This window comes from Lepidochelys kempii, chromosome 7 (assembly GCF_965140265.1).
Source record: "Lepidochelys kempii isolate rLepKem1 chromosome 7, rLepKem1.hap2, whole genome shotgun sequence".
In the NCBI taxonomy this organism is placed as follows: domain Eukaryota; kingdom Metazoa; phylum Chordata; order Testudines; family Cheloniidae; genus Lepidochelys; species Lepidochelys kempii.
In genome coordinates, this window is record NC_133262.1 from 126,275,875 (window position 1) to 126,296,238 (window position 20,364).

The 20,364-nt window shown below is 49.9% G+C and overlaps 1 protein-coding gene across 6 annotated transcripts in view; it reads right to left on the minus strand.

The window, feature by feature from the left end:
* DNMBP (dynamin binding protein) overlaps nt 1–20,364 on the minus strand; it is a 90,712-nt gene that overhangs the window by 30,338 nt on the left and 40,010 nt on the right. For 5 of the 6 annotated variants that reach the window (XM_073354684.1, XM_073354681.1, XM_073354682.1 and 2 more), the window contains one exon: nt 113–300. In XM_073354684.1, coding sequence (XP_073210785.1) covers nt 113–300 — 188 coding nt within the window. Of the gene's footprint in view, nt 1–112; nt 301–16,208; nt 17,957–20,364 lie in introns of those variants that run through there. The other variant, XM_073354683.1, reaches the window with a different exon arrangement.

Below are 20,364 nucleotides of genomic sequence, written 5' to 3' on the forward strand. Positions count from 1 at the left end.
TGAACCAGCCAGCCGGGGCCACTGTCAGAGACAGCAACTGGACTCAGTGGACCCCGGATTTGATCCTGTCTGGCTGTTCTTGTCCCATCGCCTCCTGCCATAGGCTCCCCACCTGCGCCTGCTGCAGAGGCACCATGATCTGCTCCACACACATTTCCAGGTCTCGGAGATAATCCCGTTCTGTCTGAAGAAGTTCCTCAATGACCTTCGACCTCTTCTCCAGCATCCTTTGCTTCTCAGTGGCAGCTGCACCAGATGCTGCCTCCAGGGACACAGTCTGAGAGGAAAGGAGGGTCATTTCTGAAAGAAACAGGCACAGTCAGCTCCAGGGACTGACAGCAGATGGCCAGGCCCCCTTTGATGCCTGCATCCTCCATGGGTCTGTGACATCAACAAGGCACTTGCATTGCCTGGACCCCGACAAGTGCAGAAATCTCCCCAAGCCCCGGGGCAGCTGAACCACCCTGAATGGCGAGGACCTTGGCCAGTAGGAATGCCCTGCCCTCAGGTTCCAGACTGTTGAGGACAGACCCTGGCGTGCTGGCATGTCCTGCCACGACTCCAGGAATCCTGAGGGCTCCAGGTCTGACCCCATCGGCTGCCCGGAGTGCTCCCGCTCTCACATTACGGTTATTTGTATTGCAGGAGACCGCTAGGGCCTCATTCCACTGGTGCTGCGTGGACACAGACAGTCACAGCCCCCAGCTCACCTCCAAAGGGAGGCTGCTGCCAGGAGTCTATTCACTTCAGCCTGAGGGGGACGGGGAAATGCTGAAGGCCACCTTGGAATATGGTGCCAGTATTAACCACTTCCCTGCTGACTCTGGCAGCAGGCAAAACAGGTGAGCATGCCTTGCTGCACAGACCTCTCCCAGCCCCACAACGTTCTAGTTCCTGAACCCCCGGGGACCTGTCTGGGCTGCACCTTTCAAACACACAACTAGACCAGTGGCCAATCACCTAGTCTGGCCAGACTGGGAGACTGGAGGGTCAGGCCCTGCGAGTGGGGTTCGGATTCAAAATGGGCTGACAGCAAATGCTAATGAGCTAGGAAACACTGGCTGTTAAAACTGTATGCTCCAGGCAAAGGGGAGGAGAAAACTAAGCCCACTCTGACATACACACGAAGAAAATAGGCAGGGACTTGAGTTATCCCTTCTTGTGCAGAATGGGACTCTGGGAACAACTCCTGCAGAGCTGACGGGTTCTTCCCCCGCGTCCTCCCTCCTTCCCCAGCCTGTCCCTCCACTGATCCCTGCTGAACTAGGCAGCCCACCTGCTTCCCCTTCTCACACCAAGGATGGGCCCCTTTCCTCCTTGTTCCCTTTGGGATGAGGATTGGGGAAGCACTCAGCAGTGGGATCCTAGAGAGGAAGCACTGCAGAGCTACCTACCTGCTCGGGTGCAGGGCATGTCCGGGAGCCCCTGGCTCTCCTCTCCCCTGCACTGCCCCTTGCTGTGGGAACAGGGCCTCTATTCTCCAGCTCAGGGCATTTCCATCTGAATAGCCGAGAATGACTCCAGCAGCCACAATGGAGCCGGCAGGTGCCAAAGCCTGGAGCTGGAGTTCCTGCCCCAGGCAACTGGGAGTGAGTACCAGAGCCCTCCATGGACAGGTAAGCTCCCCAGAGCATGGCTTTTGTCTCCATAATTTTTTCTTTGCTCTTTCCAGAGAGTGGAGCCCACACATCACACCCAGGAATGGCCTCCAAGTGCCCTGCGTGGGGTCTGCAGGCTCTGGCATCAGCTTCCAAGGAAGTGCCACAGTCCACACAACCAACCTCCTGGATCCTAGATGCCAAAGTTCCCCGGCTGGTGCACCACAGATAACAGGCCAGGCCAGACTCAGTCTGTGCACACTGGACTGGCCATGACGAGGGTTGGGCCTGAGCAGATGCAGCCACTCGCATTGCCCTCATCCTTGGGGTCCGAGTGCACAGCCAGGGTCCAGGCTCCCTGCCCAGTGTCTCCCTCTGCTAAGCACCAAAGGGAATGCACAAACACGAGCAGAGCGGGGGAGACAGACAAACACACACACACAGAGCAGGACACACACACACACAAATGGACAGAGCGGGAGAGACACATACACACTCTCACAGAGGAGGACAGACACACAGTGGCAGAACAGGACAGAAGGACATATACACACGCACAGCAGGACAGACACGCCCCTAGGCAGAACAATGCAGACAGACACACACAGGCAAAGTGGGATAGACAGACACGCACATGGGCGAGATGGACAGATGGCATTGCGCTACAGAGCAGGAATGGCCAGGGCTCAAAGCCCGACAGAGTGTGAAGTCTTGTCCTGGCAGACCAGACCTGCAGATGGAGCCACGGGGTCTGTCTCTGATACATGCCGGCAGCACATGAATTGCGTGTCACCCCAATAAAGCACCCTGAATTGAGTGGACAGACAAAGCAGGCAGGCTAGGTGGCTAAACAGACACACCCAGGTAGATCAGGTGGAACACACGCACACACAGGCGGTACAGGGTCTGCAGGTGGGCATGTGGATGGGCTCCTGCCTCCCTGTCTGTGCCCTTCCTTGGCAGCTGCCTGCTTCCTGATTTTCTGTCCCACCTGATGCTCCTCAGCAGTCCAGCCCCCTCATTCTCAGGCAAGTTCTGAGACATTTTATCCATGCAGATTCTGGGGTCCCAGCAACTTTCAAGTACACCACTTGCCCTTCCGCCTGCTCTTAAAGGGGCAGCACAGGCCGGCCAGCCACAAAGCCTGCATCCCCATCCTTTCCCTGGGCCCCAGACTGAGTCCCTCATTCAGGGGCATTTCCTCCTTTGGGCTCCGTTTCTCTCCCACCTCTAAGCTCTGTCCAGAGCCTCCTACCCCCTCAGAGGATCTGCCTGCAGGAACTGTAGGGGATGCCCCTCTGCCATGTACATTGACCAAACCAGACAGTCTCTACGCAAAAGAATAAAGGGACACAAATCTGACACCAGGAATCATAACATTCAGAAACTGGTAGGAGAACACTTCAGCCTCTCTGGCCACTCAGTAAAAGATTAAGGGTGGCAATTTTCCAACAGAAAAGCTTCAAAAACAGACTCCAGCGAGAAACTGCTGAGCTTGAATTAATATGCAAACTAGATACCATTAACTTGGCTTTGAATAGAGACTGGGAGTGGCTGGGTCATTACACATATTGACTCTATTTCCCTAAGTATCCTCACACCTTCTTGTCAACTGTCTAAATGGGCCATCTTGATTATCACTACAAAATTTTTTTCTCCTGCTGATAATAGCTCATCTTAACTAATTAGCCTCTCACAGTTTGTATGGCAACTTCCAACTTATCTCTATGTGTCTGTGTGTGTGTGTGTATATATATATATATATATATATATATATAAAATCTTCTTACTATATGTTCCATTCTACGCATCTGATAAAGTGGGCTGTAACCCAGGAAAGCTCATGCTCAAATAAATGTGTTAGTCTCTAAGGTGCCACAAGTCCTCCTGTTCTTTTTGCGGATACAGACTAACACAGCTGCTACTCTGAAACCTGTATGGGATGGAGTTTCGGGCATAGTTTCCCACTCCATATCGCTTGGATTTTATTGCTGCTGAGCTAAAAAGTCTCCCACCAGTTCCAATGGCATCTCTCAGTAACATTCAGGGACATACAGGCACAAAGTCTGGAGTTCCTCTCCTCCAATTCCATGCTAGAACCTCTCCACTCCAGCTTCTGCCCACTGCTGAAACCCCTCTGCCCCAATCAGTTCTTTGTACTCCCTCTTCTGTCTGGATCCAGCTGTCTTAGGCTTAGGGCTAGTCTACACTGGCAACGCAGCGCTTTAATATGGCTTGTGTAGTCATGGCAAAGCGCTGGGAGAGAGCTCTCCCAACAGTCTAAAAAACCCGCCTCCATGAGGGGCGTAGCTACCAACCCCAGGAGCGTGGCTCCCAGCACTGGTGCACTGTCTACACTGAGGCTTTACAGCGCTGAAACTTGCTGCATTCAGGGGGGGTGTTTTTTCACACCCCTGAGTGACAAAGTTGCAGTGCTGTAAAGTGCCAGTGTAGAAAAGCCCTTAGACTGTAAGCTCTTTGGGACAGGGACAGCTTTGTTCTGTGTTTGTACAGCTCCTAGCACAATGGGGTCCTGGGCCATGCCTGGGGCTCTTAGGCACTATGGTAATACAAGTAAATTATAAATCATAGAATCATAGAATATCAGGGTTGGAAGGGACCCCAGAAGGTCATCTAGTCCAACCCCCTGCTCAAAGCAGGACCAATTCCCAGTTAAATCATCCCAGCCAGGGCTTTGTCAAGCCTGACCTTAAAAACCTCTAAGGAAGGAGATTCTACCACCTCCCTAGGTAACGCATTCCAGTGTTTCACCACCCTCTTAGTGAAAAAGTTTTTCCTAATATCCAATCTAAACCTCCCCCACTGCAACTTGAGACCATTACTCCTCGTTCTGTCATCTGCTACCATTGAGAACAGTCTAGAGCCATCCTCTTTGGAACCCCCTTTCAGGTAGTTGAAAGCAGCTATCAAATCCCCCCTCATTCTTCTCTTCTGCAGGCTAAACAATCCCAGCTCCCTCAGCCTCTCCTCATAACTCATGTGTTCCAGTCCCCTAATCATTTTTGTTGCCCTTCGCTGGACTCTCTCCAATTTATCCACATCCTTCTTGAAGTGTGGGGCCCAAAACTGGACACAGTACTCCAGATGAGGCCTCACCAATGTCGAATAGAGGGGAACGATCACGTCCCTCGATCTGCTCGCTATGCCCCTACTTATACATCCCAAAATGCCATTGGCCTTCTTGGCAACAAGGGCACACTGCTGACTCATATCCAGCTTCTCTGGAATAATAATAACCAGTGCAGGAATGGAGCAGGATTTGCACTTGGAATGGGAGAAGGTGCTTGAACATGTAACAAAACCAGGGAAATGATCCTCATCTGTAGCTGCTTACGGCCCTTCTAACAAGCCAAGCCCCATGGGCGGCAGGTATTAAAGACCAGGGGAGGCTAGGCCTCCCCAAACAACTGCCAACCCGCTGCCTTTGACAGTACAGATGCCTGGGCTGTTGCCCTGCCTGCCCCGAGGTCCCACTCCCACTCTTCCCCCCTTCCCATCCCTGCTCCGCCCCTTCCCCTGAAGACCCCACCACCTGCCAAGTCACTCCTCTCCTTCACTCCCACAGTGGAGAAGAGGAGCAATGGCGAGACGCTGGTGGGGAGGCCGAGTAGGAGCGGGGTTTGGGGCAGAATGGGGGCAGAGCATGGGCAGGGCCTCGGGGGGAAGAGGCCAAACTGAGGTGGGCCTCAGGGCAGAGCCATGGCCCAGGCACCAGAGGAACTTCTGCTGCTCGTGCCAGCCTCCCCAAATGCTGGAGCCACCACCCGCCCAGGCCAAGCCCCACATTGCAACACAAGGTGATTCTATACTAGAACTAGTCACAACTCAGAATTTTCATTTAGCAAGAAGTTTCATAGAAATCAATATGATTTCATGAAAAATTTTCCAACAGAAAACTACGATGACAAAAATGTTCCAATGCACTCTGTCCGCATGCACTACGCACTCACTCCAGCCTCATGCCACTGGGCTGGATCTCTGCTCCAGTGACTAGACACCCTGACAACCCCTGGTAAGCAGGCCCGCACCCTGCGGTATGTTCATTTTGGATGGTATCAAAGGCTTTATCTCGGCTCATCTTCCTTCCCCAACTTTCCCACCACTGCTAAGGCAGGATCAGCTCCCCCTTGACGTCAAGCTGTGCTCTGGCAGGGTTAGATGATATGGTGGTAAAAATGCTAGCAGCTGCCTGCAGCCCTGTTTGCACTCAGTGCTCACATCAGTGGGGCTGAATCAGTGCTAACAACGGTGGCAAGCTGCAGCAGCCAGCTCCGGGGGGAGGGGTCCATGCCCAGTGAATCATTAAGCAGCCCAAAAAGAAAAGGAGGACTTGTGGCACCTTAGAGACTAACAAATTTATTTGAGCAAAAGCTTTTTGCATACATCCGATTAAGTGAGCTGTAGCTCACAAAAGCTTATGCTCAAATAAATTTGTTAGTCTCTAAGGTGCCACAAGTCCTCCTTTTCTTTTTGCAGATACAGACTAACATGACTACTACTCTGAAACCTAAGCAGCCCAAGTACATCCCACACAGCATCTTGCCAGCCCCTTGCAGAGCTGGAGTTCACAACATCTCCACTTGAGGCCAATCTCTGACCATGCCCTGTCATTCAGGAATAGATGCCTCCAGGACTTGCATTCCTGGTGGTGCAGCTGGGATGTTCCCAGCTCATGTCTGTTCCTCAGACCCACTGCAAAGCTGAGAGCACAATGCCCAGAGACTCCCTTTAGCACCAGGACTCTGCACTTAGTGGCAAAAGTCTCCACTGTACAGAGGGGAAGTCCAAGTCCAGAGGCACCCAGAATGCAACTCCCTGGGGCAGAATCTACAAATCCTAACTAGACTGTGCAACCAAGTACAAAGGAGAGTTGGCATTAGGCTGTTTAGGGAACATATTCCCCTACTGCAAAGCTCCCTTGGGGCTGAACAGAAGCTCCCCAGGGCCTGAACAGAAGCTCCCCAGGGCCCAGTAACCGCTGCTCCATGCTCCCCCCATTTCACTAACATACATCTATATAGATCCCATTGAAGCTGCTCCACGGTTGTTCCCCCCAGCCCGCCCCTCTTCCCAGGATCCAATAACAGGTGCGTTGCTCTGGGATCCAGGAGGAGCAGGTGTCCTGCTCAGGAACGTGCAGAGAGAATGAATAACATGAATAACACATGAATAACCAGCAACAATGTGACAGACATTCAGGGTAATTGCTGTCATAGCCTAAAAGAATTCTCCAGGACCCTGCCCAGCCCTCTAATGAGCGGTGTTCTCCCATGGAACTGATGCCCCAGATAAGGGAAGAAATTCTGTTGGGATGAGGCAGAGAATTTGCCTGTATTTATGCTTTAAGCCATGTTACTGCTTTTGGGACATGGCTACACTTGAGAGCTTACCGCAGCACAGTTGCACTGATGCAGCTGTGCCTCTGTAAGCTCTCTTGTGTAGCCACTCTAAGCTGACGGGTGACAGCTCTCCTGCCGGCTTAACGACTCCAGCCCCCGTGAGCGGCGGTAGCTATGTTGGTGAGAACTCTGCTAACACAGCACTGTCCAGGCCAGCGCTTAGGTCAGTGTAACTTAGGCCATGTCTACACTACCAGCTAAATCGGCACTGCTGCAATCAATGTAGCAGTGTTAATTTAGCGGGTCTGGTGAAGACACGCTAAGTTGATGGGACAGCATCTTCCATAGATGTCTGTACAGCTATGTCAACAGAGAGCGTCTCCCATTGACATAGCATGGTGTAGACACCGCTGTAAGTTGACCTAAGTTACATCGACTTCAGTTACGTAACTGAAGTAGCTTAATTTAAACGAACTTACAGCATTAGCATAGACCAGCCCTTACGTCACTTGGGGGGGTGGGATATTCACACCCCTGAGCGATATAAGTTCTGCCAACATAAGCTGTAGTGTAGCCTTAGACAGCTCAGCTCAGGGGCAGCTCACCAAATGGTAACTAAACATCTCAGCATAGAAGGGCACCTCCTGAATTGAAGAAAAAGCAGGAGCCGAATAACTTTACAGAACCAACAGCTGCCCCTCAGCAAACAGGAAAAGGGAAGAGAAGAGTCTGGATTCTCCCTTACACAATGCCCAGCTATAGGAAGGAGGAGAGCGTCCTCAGCCAATGAATGGATTCCTGCCTATCAGCCACTCCACCTACAGCGGGTGAGCAGACCCAGCTCTGCTGAGTTCAGTGGTTGCAGAAGGACAGAGCACGATAGGCTCGCCCTATGCTGTTCAGTGCCTCGTGCCTTGGAGCACAGTCAAAGCAACTGAGAAAGAGTCGGTGTCACTAACTCTTATGTGCAAAGGCCCTTAAGCGGTCATGTGGCCACATTCTGCAATAGCTGCACCTCATGAGTGGTTTCAGGGTGCCCCAAATAAAGTGCATTACTCATGCAGGCTAGGAGTCAAGAAGCCACTCCCAGATGAGCTCTCAAGCAGTGAACCTTATCAACCTGATTGTGGCAGATCTCATTGCAGAGGGCTGGAAGCAAACAAGCAGGATACTCCAAAAGTTTTCTGTCTCCTAGAAGCGATCTCTCCGATTCCCCAGACTTAGTTTCAGCCAGCTGCTTTGGGGCCCCCAGAATGAGTCTCAACTGAGGCACACATTTTTAGCAATTTAGGGTAATTAACCATTGGAACCAACCACCAAGGGAAGTGGTGGATTCTCCATCTCCTGATGTTTCAGATCCAGATCGGATGCCTTTCTGGAAGATATTGTAGTCAAACACAAATTATTGGGCTCAACATTGGGGTCACTGGATGAAATTTTTTGGTATTTGTTATATAGGAGGTTAGACTAGATGTTCTAGTTATCCCATATGGCATTCAATCTATGAATCTTTTAATCTAGGCTCCCCTCAGCATAAGGGCATCATATGAAGCAATTGGGCGGGGGCAGTTCCTCTTGCTTCAGCTCCAGCATAACTGCACATGGGAACCTGCTTTTATTTCTGGGCACCTCGTTACCAGAAAGATGCTGAGAAACTCAGCTCCCCAGACAAAGAGAGTCAGTTGGATACCATCACGATGCTGAGATAGGTTAGAGAGGTAGATGGACAGAGAGAGACAAACTGGAGGGAGACCCAAGAAGAGCAGCAACGATGATTGGGGGCAGAAGAAAGATGAGAACAGCTCAGTACTGTAAGCCACGTTCAGTCCTGGCTCAGCAGGTACAAATCCCCAACTCCCTCTGAAGGCAATGGGAGTTATACCCATAATTTGTGGGGTGAATCCAGCCCCATATTTCAATAAGGCCCAGGCAATTGATGAGCATGGAGGCAAATAATAGGCTGAAAATATCTGTTGTTTAAACACCAAGAAGGGAGGAGTTATTTCAGGTGATAGATACTAAGGGTATCGACTAAGAAGGAGGTGGTGAAAGAAAAGAGAGAAAACTTAGGCCAAGTGTCAGGCTAAACTCTCTGCCAGGGGATGGAGCTGGTTGGGGCACAGGGTCCCACAGGATGGGGTGGAAACCCCACCGCTAGGGACGAAACATCAGTAAACAGCACAGTACAGAACTGTACTCCAGCGGCTCTTGAGAGAGGGACTGGGTGGGACCCAAGAGGTGCCTTCCAGCTCTGGAATTTAAAAAATGTCATGTCCCAAGGACTAACTGGTGAGGTACATGGCAGAGAAGGGCTCTGTTAAAGGGAGCTTTGGTCTGAGACAGTAAATTCAACCACACAAACCAGAGTCCAGTGACTAAAGGACGGGACATAAACCAGAAGCGTCAGCTCAGTTCTTGGAGAGGTGCAGCCCTTGAGTCAGCAGCCAGGTATGGGGAGAAGGCATCAAGCCATTTGCTCAGGGAGTGGTACACAATTTACTGTAGAATGTGTGACAACTTGACATGTGGCCAATGGGCTAATCTATTTTATGTAATGGTGCCAGAAACTCTAGGGTCTGCCAACCAAGAAACACTCCTTGTGTGAGTGTGCATGGATGAGTGGGAGAGCCAGAGCCAGTCAGGTAAGAGATATAGTGTATTGGGACATTGTCACGTTGGATGGCTAAATTCCCCATTCAAGAAAGCCAGTGTCCTGATGGAAGGAGGCAGGGGTCAAACTAGAACAAAACAGCAGGGTAGTCTGCCTTGAGTGCAGGGACTGGACTAGACGACCTCTCGAGATCCCTTCCAGTCCTACGATTCTATGATTCTTCCAGGCTCCATCCACTCAAGATGCTAGAACGAGACACCACTCAGTGGACAGTGAAGATGTGCTCCAGGGGCAGGGATGCTTTACTAGAATCTGTGGGCTTGGCTGCCCTGCAGTGGGGTTTCATAGATTTATGGAGTCTAAGGGCAGAAGGAACCATTAGATCATCTAGTCTGATTTCCTATATATCACTGGCAATTCATGTTCACGCAGATACCCTTATATTCAGCCCAAATACTTTAATTAGATTAAAGCATTTCAGTCCTCAGGAGACTAAACTGTTATGTGGCCACAGGCGGAGACCAGGAGAGACCAAGGTAATACCAATGCCCAAGACACTTGAGAAGGCAGGGAACTGATTAGGTGAAGTATGCCCAGATGATCCTAGCAGACAATCCATGCACATGCTGCGGAGGAAGGTGAAAACCCCCAAGAACACTGCCAGTCTGACAGGGGTAAAAATTCTTTCCCAGCCCCAAATCTGGTGATCAGATTGACACTGAGCAGGTAACCAAGATAACACCAGCCAACCTCTTAAGACAAAAGATTCTCTGTACCAAGTCACACCACTGATCCACCCTATTTGGGTCCTGCCTCTGGCTGTGGCCAACCTCTGGAGCTTCAGAGGTGGAGAGAACAGAGTGCATCAGGGAAAAAAACTTCTTCCTGATCCCTGCAGTTAACCAGTTAATGACATGAAGCATGGGATTTTAATATAGTTTATAATAATTATCATTATGGTCATTATTATAGCTTATAATGATTGTTATTAAACAATCACTTTGTAAGCCCTTAAAGACAATAAGGTGATAAGGAATAGCCAGCATGGATTTGTCAAGAACAAATCATGCCAAACCAACCTAATTTCCTTTTTTGACAGAGTTACTGGGCTAGGGGGAAGCAGTAGATGTGATATTTCTTGATTTGACAGTCCCACATGACATGCTCATAAGCAAACTAGGGAAACATGGTCTACATTGAATTACTATGAAGTGAGTGAACATTTGGTTAAAAGACCATACCCAGAGTAGTTATCAATGGTTCACTGTTCAACTGGGAGGGTGTATTTAGTGAGGTGCCACAGGGGTCAGTCTTGGGTCATGTACTATTCAACATTTTCATTAATGATATAGACAACAGAATGGAGAGTTTGCTTATAAAATCTGAAGGTGACACCAAACTGGGCAGGGTTGCAAGCACTCTGGAGGACAGGATTAAAATTGGAGGGCTTGACAAATTGGAGAACTGGTCTGAAATCAACAAGATGAAATTCAATAAGGACAAGCGTAAAGCACTTCACTGAAGAAGGAAAAATCAAATGCACAACCACAAAATGGAGAATAACTGGGCAGGTGGCAGTACTATTGAAAAGGATCTGGGGGTTAGAATGGATCAAAAATTGGTGTGGACAAACCGGACAGAATCCAGAGAGGAGCAACAAAAATGATAAAAGATTTAGAAAACCTGACCTATGAGGAAAGGGTAAAAAAAAACTGGGCATGTTTAGTTTTGATGAAAGAAGACTGAGAGGGAATGTGATAACAGTCTTCAAATATGTTAAGGGCAGTTATAAAGAGGACTGTGATAAATTATTCTCCAGGCCCACTGAAGGTAGGATGAGAAGTAATGGGCTTAATCTGCAGAAGTGTAGGACTGGAAGGGACCTCAAGAGGTCATCTAGTCCAGTCCCCTGCACTCATGGCAGGACTCAGTATTATCTAGACCATCCCTGACAGATGTTTGTCTAACCTGCTCTTAAAAATCTCCAATGATGGAGATTCCACAACTTCCCTAGGCAATTTATTCCAGTGCTTAATCACCCTGACAGTTACGAAGTTTTTCCTAATGTCCAAACTAAACAACGCTTGCTTCAATTTAAGCTCATTACTTCTTCTCCTATCCTCAGAGGTTAACCAGAACAATTTATCTCCCTTCTCCTTGTAACAACCTTTTATGTACTTGAAAATTGTTATCACGTCCCCTATCAGTCTTCTCTTCTCCAGACTAAACAAACCCAATTTTTTCAATCTTCCCTCATAGGTCATTTTTTCTAGACCTTTAATCATTTTTGTTGCTCTTCTCTGGACTTTCTCCAATCTGTCCACATCTTTCCTGAAATGTGGCGCCCAGAACTGGACGCAATACTCCAGTTGGGGCCTAATCAGCACCACGTGTAGAGCAGAAGAATGACTTCTTGTGTCTTGCTTACAACACTCCTGCTAATACATCCCAGAATGATGTTGCTTTTTCTGCAACAACAACAAAAAATCAATTTTGGATGATATTGTGAAGCTGTTGCTATGGAAATTACCATACCACGAATGCCCCTATATGTCTCTCCACTGTGGCCTAGCAAGGTGGTTTCAGTCTTCCCCAGTACTTTACTTTTAACATCCAGTCAATAGTTATACTAAAGAGTAACTACATTCTAGGGGAAACCCTGTTTTACCTGACCTCTCAAAGGGAAGAAGGAAAGGGGGGGAGTGGAAAGTTACCAAACAGAACCCAAGCCATGCACTGCAGCAGAAGAACCTGGATGACCCAAGCCCAAAGAATGGTCTTGAATGGTGAGGAAACTGAGGCAGGGAAATGTGTGTGGCACTTATTATTGTGTATGATTCTGTGTATTTATCACACTATTAAAGAGCAATAACTTGTTAAGAGTTCTGAGTAAAGTGTCTGTGTGCTATGCTACTCAACTACAATGGGCCACAGAGGGAGTTAAAATGCAACCCAAAAGGCTCACTCTTTCAATGGGATTCTGGAAAAGGGCGTGTTAAACTACTTGGGGTACCTTGTGGGTCAGCACTGATATTGGGAGATTAAGGCAGTTGAGCTGAGGGGCTCCATTTCCACGAAGGGGTCGCAGACAGAGTCAGGGACTAGGACATATGCCAGAGAGGTCAAGGGAGGAAAGAAGGCTGCAGCCTGCTGAGACCCAGGGAAGCTTAAATACACTGGAGGATCCAGAAGCTTGGATTCTCCTCCTAGCAGTCTGGTTGGTGGCAGGCAGAGGGAGCCCAACCAGACTGGTGACCTCTCCCTAAATGGGGCAGTTGCTACTGCTTCAAGCTGTCTGTAAACTCAGGGAGGCAGAACTGAATCAGCTATATTCAGGCCATGTTCTGAATGTTTGCTTCACAACCATAAGGGCTACAGACTTTTTAATGAAAGCCAAGATTCTGGAACATAAGATGGCATCCTCAGAAAAAAGGACCAGTGTTGACTTGGAGCAGATTCAATTCAAGAGAGACAGGGACTGAGGGACAAATTCTCTTAGAAGCGACTCCCCTTCCAACAGAGGGAGAGAGCCCTGGGAGAGGACCCACAGCTGGGCAGGACAGACAGGCTGTAGTGTACAGGGTTCTGTAGTCAGGGGCCCAGGCAGCAGGGAGCGTAAAGACTGAGAGGCTGTCATGAGCTACAGATGGTCTACTAGAATAATTCATGACCCACCCTTTTGAGAACAGGGGAGCAGAAAAATCACCCCAAAAAGAGGAGAGTGGGACCCTCACCTGCTGATCCTGAAAAGGGGGAAGTTTGTAGGGAACTGTAGCCCATTGTAAGAAGCCCAGACAACACAGCGAGGGGCATGGTGTAAGCTAAGAGAAAAGAACAGAGAGGAAGGAGTTCAAGGCACCAACCTCCAACCAAGCAAGCCAGGCAGCTGCAGATGAGAAGCAAGGTACTTTGGGAGGATTTGGGGAAAGTGGGTAGGCTCTGAGGAGCTGGGGGGGCGGGGAAGGGTTGTTGGAATCTGATGGGGCTGGAGAGGCACTAGCAAAGCTGCATGTCCTGTAGTAGGTCCTGTAGTAGGGAGAAGTCCAGCAGTAAGTAAAACTGTCCCCACAGGGGCAGGATGGGGTGACAAGGTAATGGAATTTCAGCCAGAAGAGGGCAACAGAGTGAACACTGCTACAAAGACCTAAGCCAGGCTCCAGCCACATTCCTCCTCCCCGGGATGAACAGCATCACACACTATCTTGCAAACTAAGTCCCAGTTTGCTACCAGTACTCTAAAATACATCTCATGCCTTGGTATCTCTCAGCTGTTCCTGCTTCCCTGGACTTTGTTTACTCTAGGAAAACAATCAAAGGCCTAATTCACCCGCAGTGCAGGTATTAGTGTAGACGGGGTTTGGGCATTTTTACCACTCTCTTGTCTAACACTCAGCTCACATGAGCCTTACAGCCTGGCTGTCCAAGCCTGACACCTCCGTTTGAAATCAGAGTTTTCCTTCTCCTAGGGGAGTGCCTGCTCTCTTTCTAACCCTGCTGGGAGTACATGCACACAGGCCCTCTCTGCACCTCAGCCTCAGCCGTAACTCCCACAGGTCAGCACTTTCCCAGCAGAGCCGCAGCAGGGCTGCTACCTCCAAGGGAGAAGCAGGGCTCCGATAGTTTCCCCAAGAGCAGTAGCCACATTAGATAAGCTATTACCAGCAGGACAGTGGGGTGGGAGGAGGTATTGTTTCATGATCTCTGTGTGTATATAAAGTCTGCTGCAGTATCCACGGCATGCATCCGATGAAGTGAGCTGTAGCTCACGAAAGCTCATGCTCAAATAAATTGGTTAGTCTCTAAGGTGCCACAAGTACTCCTTTTCATTCTCCAGAGCTTAGCCATGCTCTTGCTCTCCCCAGGCTCTGGGTTAGTTCTTTCCTCGGCTCCTCCCCATTTAGCATCAGTTGTGCTGCTGCCCTTTGAACACTCCTCCATTGTAATCTCCCTGCCTTCCCCGCCCTGGAGAAGCTGCAGGCACAAGAAGGTTCCATGCAAACGACAGAGCTCCAGGCAACTGTGAGCTCAGGAATGCAAACAACAGAGCCTGCTCTCCCAGCTGCCTCCAGAGAACAGACTCCACAGGACACAAGCCGGTAGCTTGCTGCAGCCTGCAGCCCTGACAGCTCCGACCAAGTTCCTACTCTTTCTGATGGCTGGAAAGGAGATCCTGAGAGAAGATGTAACCATATGAACACTGATTCTCAAACACCCCTGCAGTTCCAACAGGGTGCTTCACTAATCAAGCACAGTTCCCTGCATCCCCCAAGAGGGCAGCTCTAGCCCCAGCAGATGTGCCCCTCTTATGTCCTCCCTCCCACCCCACCCCCGCCCACGCGCGCGTGCACACACACACACTAACCTGCTCTCAAGCAGGAAACTAAACCCCAGCGAAGCTGTTGTGCCCAAATCAACAACAGATATCAAAGAACAGCAGGATAATCCATTCAGCAGCTATGCAGCCTGCACCCTCCAGCTGTGCATTTAAACCTCACAAACTATGCAGTCAGTACTTGGATGTCAGTACAGTCTCTAAGGTGCCACAAGTACTCCTTTTCTTTTTACTTGGATGGGATAGTCTAGGGGAAAGTTTAGGCGCTGCAGAATATGGAGTTGGTGGCTGCCATAAGCAAGGGGCATTCCTCCCTCTGATATCAGTGACCAGCTCACTACCAGGGACAGCTAGGCTGATAGGTGTCATCTTTTGAAATTCAAGACCACATCCCTGATCTCTCATGTTCATTAAAAATCCCTCCTCTTGGGGAAGTGTCAGAGGATCAGCCCTGGTGTCTTTGAACAGTGGAATTCTGAAAGGTGGTATTTGCCCTCCCTACATTTCCAAATGGATACAAAATCTTTCTTCCCTTCCTATCTCAAACTGCTGCATAGCATGATTGCTGTGAACTGCTGCTAAATAGCTCTCAGGTTCCACCCAGGGAGGGCTGCATGGCAGAGTTGGGGCGTGGTTCCTAGATACAGTTACTGAAGCAGGCTGGAAACCAGTAGGGTGAAGCACTATAGAAATGGAAGATTATCAGATTAAATACTCAGCGAGTCACAAGTCACTACCAGCTGAATGCAGCCAGGAGTCAGTCAAAGGTTAGAAGGGATGGACAAAGCAGGCTCATAGCTTGCGACCTACCAAAAAAATGAAAAGCAGAAACGTGGTCTAGCAATCTGTGCAGGGGGCTGGAAGCCAGGACTCCTGAGTTCTAATCCTAGTTCTAATCCTAGATGCAGCCGATGAAGTGAGCTGTAGCTCATGAAAGTTTATGCTCAAATAAATTTGTTAGTCTCTAAGGTGCCACGAGTCCTCCTGTTCTTTTTGCGAATACAGACTAACATGGCTGCTACTCTGAATCCTAGTTCTGAATCTGACCCAGTAACTCTGGGAAAAGTCCCTTCCTCCCCCTGCCTCCGGCAATGATTCTGACTCTCAGTGATGGTTATTTAACATTTGTAATGTGCTACTGAAAATGTAATTCACTCATAGGCTGTTCTCACTGTGCAATGTATTACTACAGCTCATGGCAGGGGGCTAGTCTCACTGGGAGCTCTGGTGTTGGGATGAGGAGGAGCACAAAAATCCCTTACACGCACAGTGTCCCAAGCTAATTCCCAACCAATTCTGTTTTGTACCTTGCTGTTCCTTCCTGGTCCGTACAAACTCGCAGTGCCTCAGGGCACTCGGGGCTGTCCGCCTGTAACAGCTGTTCCGCTGCCAGGACTCTGCACCACTTGCTCGCTCGGCCTCACGCTCCCAGGTCCGGCTCCAGTCTGAATGCTCCATATGTTTCCTTAAGTATCCATTTCCCAAACTCTCCAAATCCAGCTGCCTATGCTTTGTGGCCACTTCCTCTGGCTCCCCAAAGCCACTGTATTCCACATCCCAAGTCCTGGGCTCTCTGCTCCAGATTTCTGGCCCCAGATTAGACACCTCACAATTTTCACTGATTCCAGCCAGATTCCTACAATCCATAACACAGCTCTTGGGTTTCCTACAGGGCTCAAAGTCCTCATTTAAATTCCTGAGGCCCATATTCGGGCCTTCCCACTTCCTGTAGCCCCCAGAGTCTACATCCCTGATATACTGTCTTTCTGTCTTCCTAGAATCTCTATACCCATCTGCTCTCCTGTGGTCCGTATACTGAACACCTCCCTTTCTATAACCCCCATAGTCTTCATCCTCTTTATAGCAACTATCTGTCTTCCTATACTCCTCATCTGCTCTCCTATGGTCCATATACTTAGTATCATCTTTCCTGGAATCCTCATAGTCCCCATCTGCTCTCCTGTGATCCATATACCGAATAACTCCCTTCTTATGATCTCCATAGTCTACATCCTCTCTATACTGTCTTTCTGCCTTCCTAGAATCTCTGTCCCCATCTGCTCTCCTGTGGTCCATATACTGAACACCTCCCTTTCTATAACCCCCATAGTCTTCATCCTCTTTATAGCAACTATCTGCTCTCCTACCGTCCGTATACTTAGAATCATCTTTCCTGTAATCCTCATAGTCCCCATCTGCTCTTCTGTGATCCATATACAGAATAACTCCCTTCTTATGATCTCCATAGTCTACATCCTCTCTATACTGTCTTTCTGTCTTCCTAGAATCTCTGTCCCCATCTGCTCTCCTGTGGTCCATATACGGAATCTCTCCCTTTCTATTACTCTCATAGTCTTCATCCTCTTTATATTGGCTATCTGCTCTCCTACGGTCCATATACTTGGTATAATCTTTCCTGTAATCCTCATAGTCCCCATCTGCTCTCCTGTGATCCATATACCGAGTAACTCCCTTCTTATAATCCCCATAGTCTTCATCATCCCTATACTGGTTTATTACCTTTCTGGAATCCCTGCAGTCATGCTCCACTCTCCTACGGTCCATATACTGGCTTTCTCCCTTCCTATAATCCCTGTAGTCCCCATCTACTCTCCCATGTTCCATATACTGGCTTTCTCCCTTCCTATAAGGCCCACATTCTCTGTCCAGTGACCAGGAGTCCACATACTGCCCTTCTCCTCTGTATTTGTCATTCCAGCCATGGTCTCTGCAGAGCTTGTCCAGCTCAGTGATGTTCCCTCTCTTCAGAATGCTGCAGTCCTCATATTCCCAGTTGAGGAGCCTGGGCTCCTGCTTTGGAACTTCGGCCCCGTTTCTTGCCCTGGGGTAAGTGCACATGTTTCTCTTGGCGTGCAGAGTGCCCAGCCCTGGTCAGCTCCAAGAGCCCAGGCCCAGCCTTAGGGCCCGGCCTGCAACCACCTCTCTCCAGCGCTCCAGGACTCTTCCTGAGTAACTCCTGACGCTCCCTTCTGAAACTCTCTGCCTGAAATTCACTTGTGAGACTTTAACCTTCATACCCAATCAGCAGCCAGCTCCAGCCTCTCCCACCTGCTGCCCGAGGTAATTAGTAACCAGCCTTCTGTGAGCTGGGGCTGCGGATTGGATGGGCCTGCCCTGCCCAAACCGGCTTCTCTGCTTTGTTATGTTGAAGGCGGCAGCCAGCGACCTCTCCGCAGGGCCCTGCAGGCTGCTCAGAGGCAGGGAGGAGCTGGCACTGGGGTGTGAGGTAGCCTCATGCTGAGAACAGCACACACCCGCACCCCACCCTGCCGAAAAAGAGAAACAAGCAGGGCCAGAGGAAATCAAAGACCAGTTAGCTCCTGTGGAGCCCTCCACAAATGAGGGTAGCAACCCTCTCCCACATATTCCCCAGGGCTCTCCCTAGTTCTCCCCGGCCAAACTCCAGGGGGTTGCCCGAGGCTCCTCCTTAACTACCTCACCCACAGAGCAGAGTCATCAGCTGCCAGGACAGAGAGGAGGAGCAACCAGGCAGCACAAAGCTCTTCCTGCAGGGCTGACTGGGATTTCTGCTGTAACATGTCGCCCCCAGTCGTTATAGCACTGAACTGGGCAGCATCTAAGGCAACATCTACACTATAGACCTTAGAGTAGCACAGCTGCACCCCGTAAGGCCTCCCCTGTAGCCGCCCTGTACCAACGGCGGAGAGCTCTCCCGTCAACATAATTAAACCACCCCTCACGATAGCTATGGCGGCAGCTATGTTCGCAGGAGAGCGTCTCCCACCAAAATACCACGGTCCACACCAGCGCTTCTGTCAGCGTAACTTAGGTCACTCGGGAGGGTGTTTTTTCACACTGCTGAGTGACGTAAGCTATACCAACACAGGCCGTCAGTCACACACAGTGAGAGCTGCCCCGTTCTAGGCACAGTCTCTGCCCTCCTCCACGTTAATGACTGACATATTTTCTCCTGCTCTGGCTTCCCAAAGGGAACGTTTTGAACGAGGCTGGGCCCTTCTCCAGGATTCCTCCTGCCCTACCCTGGGAGGTGGCCAAAGCCTTGGGCGGCTTGGAGTAAGCTCTGCCCTGCTCACTCTGGTCTGCATCTAGCTCCAACTAATGCGGCATCGCAGGGGGTCATTCCTGCCATGGTGGGTGGCCCTTCACCTACAGGCTGGTCTATGAGGCAATGTGAGCCTCTCCAACTGAACAGAGGTAGCTACTGCTTGACATGTCATCCATCTTGAATTATTGCTCCTGAAGGACTACTGGCCTGCCGGGGGACAACAGGGCTGTGCTAGGTGGGCCATGTTCATTCCTTCTCAACAGGTCCCACTAAGGCTATGCCTATACTAGAGACCTGTACCGGCTGCACTGCGGTAAGGTCTCCCTATGCCGATGGGAGAGAGCTCTCCTGCTGGCATAATTAAACCACCCCCAAAGACCAGCAGGAGTGCTCTCCCGCCGACATAGCGCTGTCTGCACCGGCGCTTCTGTCAGTAAAACTTATGTCACTCGGGGGGTGGGTTTTTCACCCCCCTGACCAACAAAAGTGCTGCTGTAGACATAGCCATAGGGTTCAGATGTTCCCTTACTGGCCTTGAGCAGCTGGGAGAGCCCTGGGTCCAGGATATAGGGACTTCCTTCTGTGCCTCCCACTGCAGGATAGACCCAGTTCTGACATGGCAGGTGCTGGTCATGGGGCCAGACAGGCTGCTTCAGATTCATCTGCAATCTTCAGTCCTGCATTGGATCTGGCAGAGTGGGCTGCAAAGCTATCATCTTCCACCTGAGAGTGGTATCTGCTGCCCGGCACTGTAGTATCTGAGTGCCTTCCACATCGAATTGACAGCAAAAGAAGAGACTCCAGTGGACTCCACGGAGTCTCTGGCTCTTCTCTCTTTATAGGGTGAAAACTCTGCCTCAGAGAGGGGTTTGGGTTGTTTTATTGTATTGTATTGTAAATATATTAATTTACTTTTATTTTTTAAGGTTGATTTGTTTCAAGGTTTTTGTTTGTTCGAGGATGGCAGGGTGTTTGGGGTAAAAGGGGGTGTTCACTTTAACGAAAGCCCCAGTGTGATACACTTTCTCCGGCCCGTTCTACTTAGGGGTTGGGCTGCTCTTGTCAAGGCAGAGGAGCTGCAGCCACCAGCCTGGAGGTGATGAACATGTCAGCTGCCAGGGCCTGGTCTTCATTCAAGAAGAATGGACAGAATCAGCCTGCCAGGTGGAGATGGTTTTAATGACTACTGAGACAGGGTCAGTCTGGGTACTACAGTAACTACGGAGGAGAGGTGGAGGTGGTTAACAGCTCCTCAGAGCAATTGCTTATTCTGACTGGAATAACTTAGGTCTTTCCTAGACTTGGTTTAGCCCAGCCGCTCCTCAGGCACACTACAGTCTTCCTCTGGCCCTGCATTACCAGGGAGATGTTGGGGTCTGCTCTGGACACAAGGATCCATACGGCGGTTCTACTGG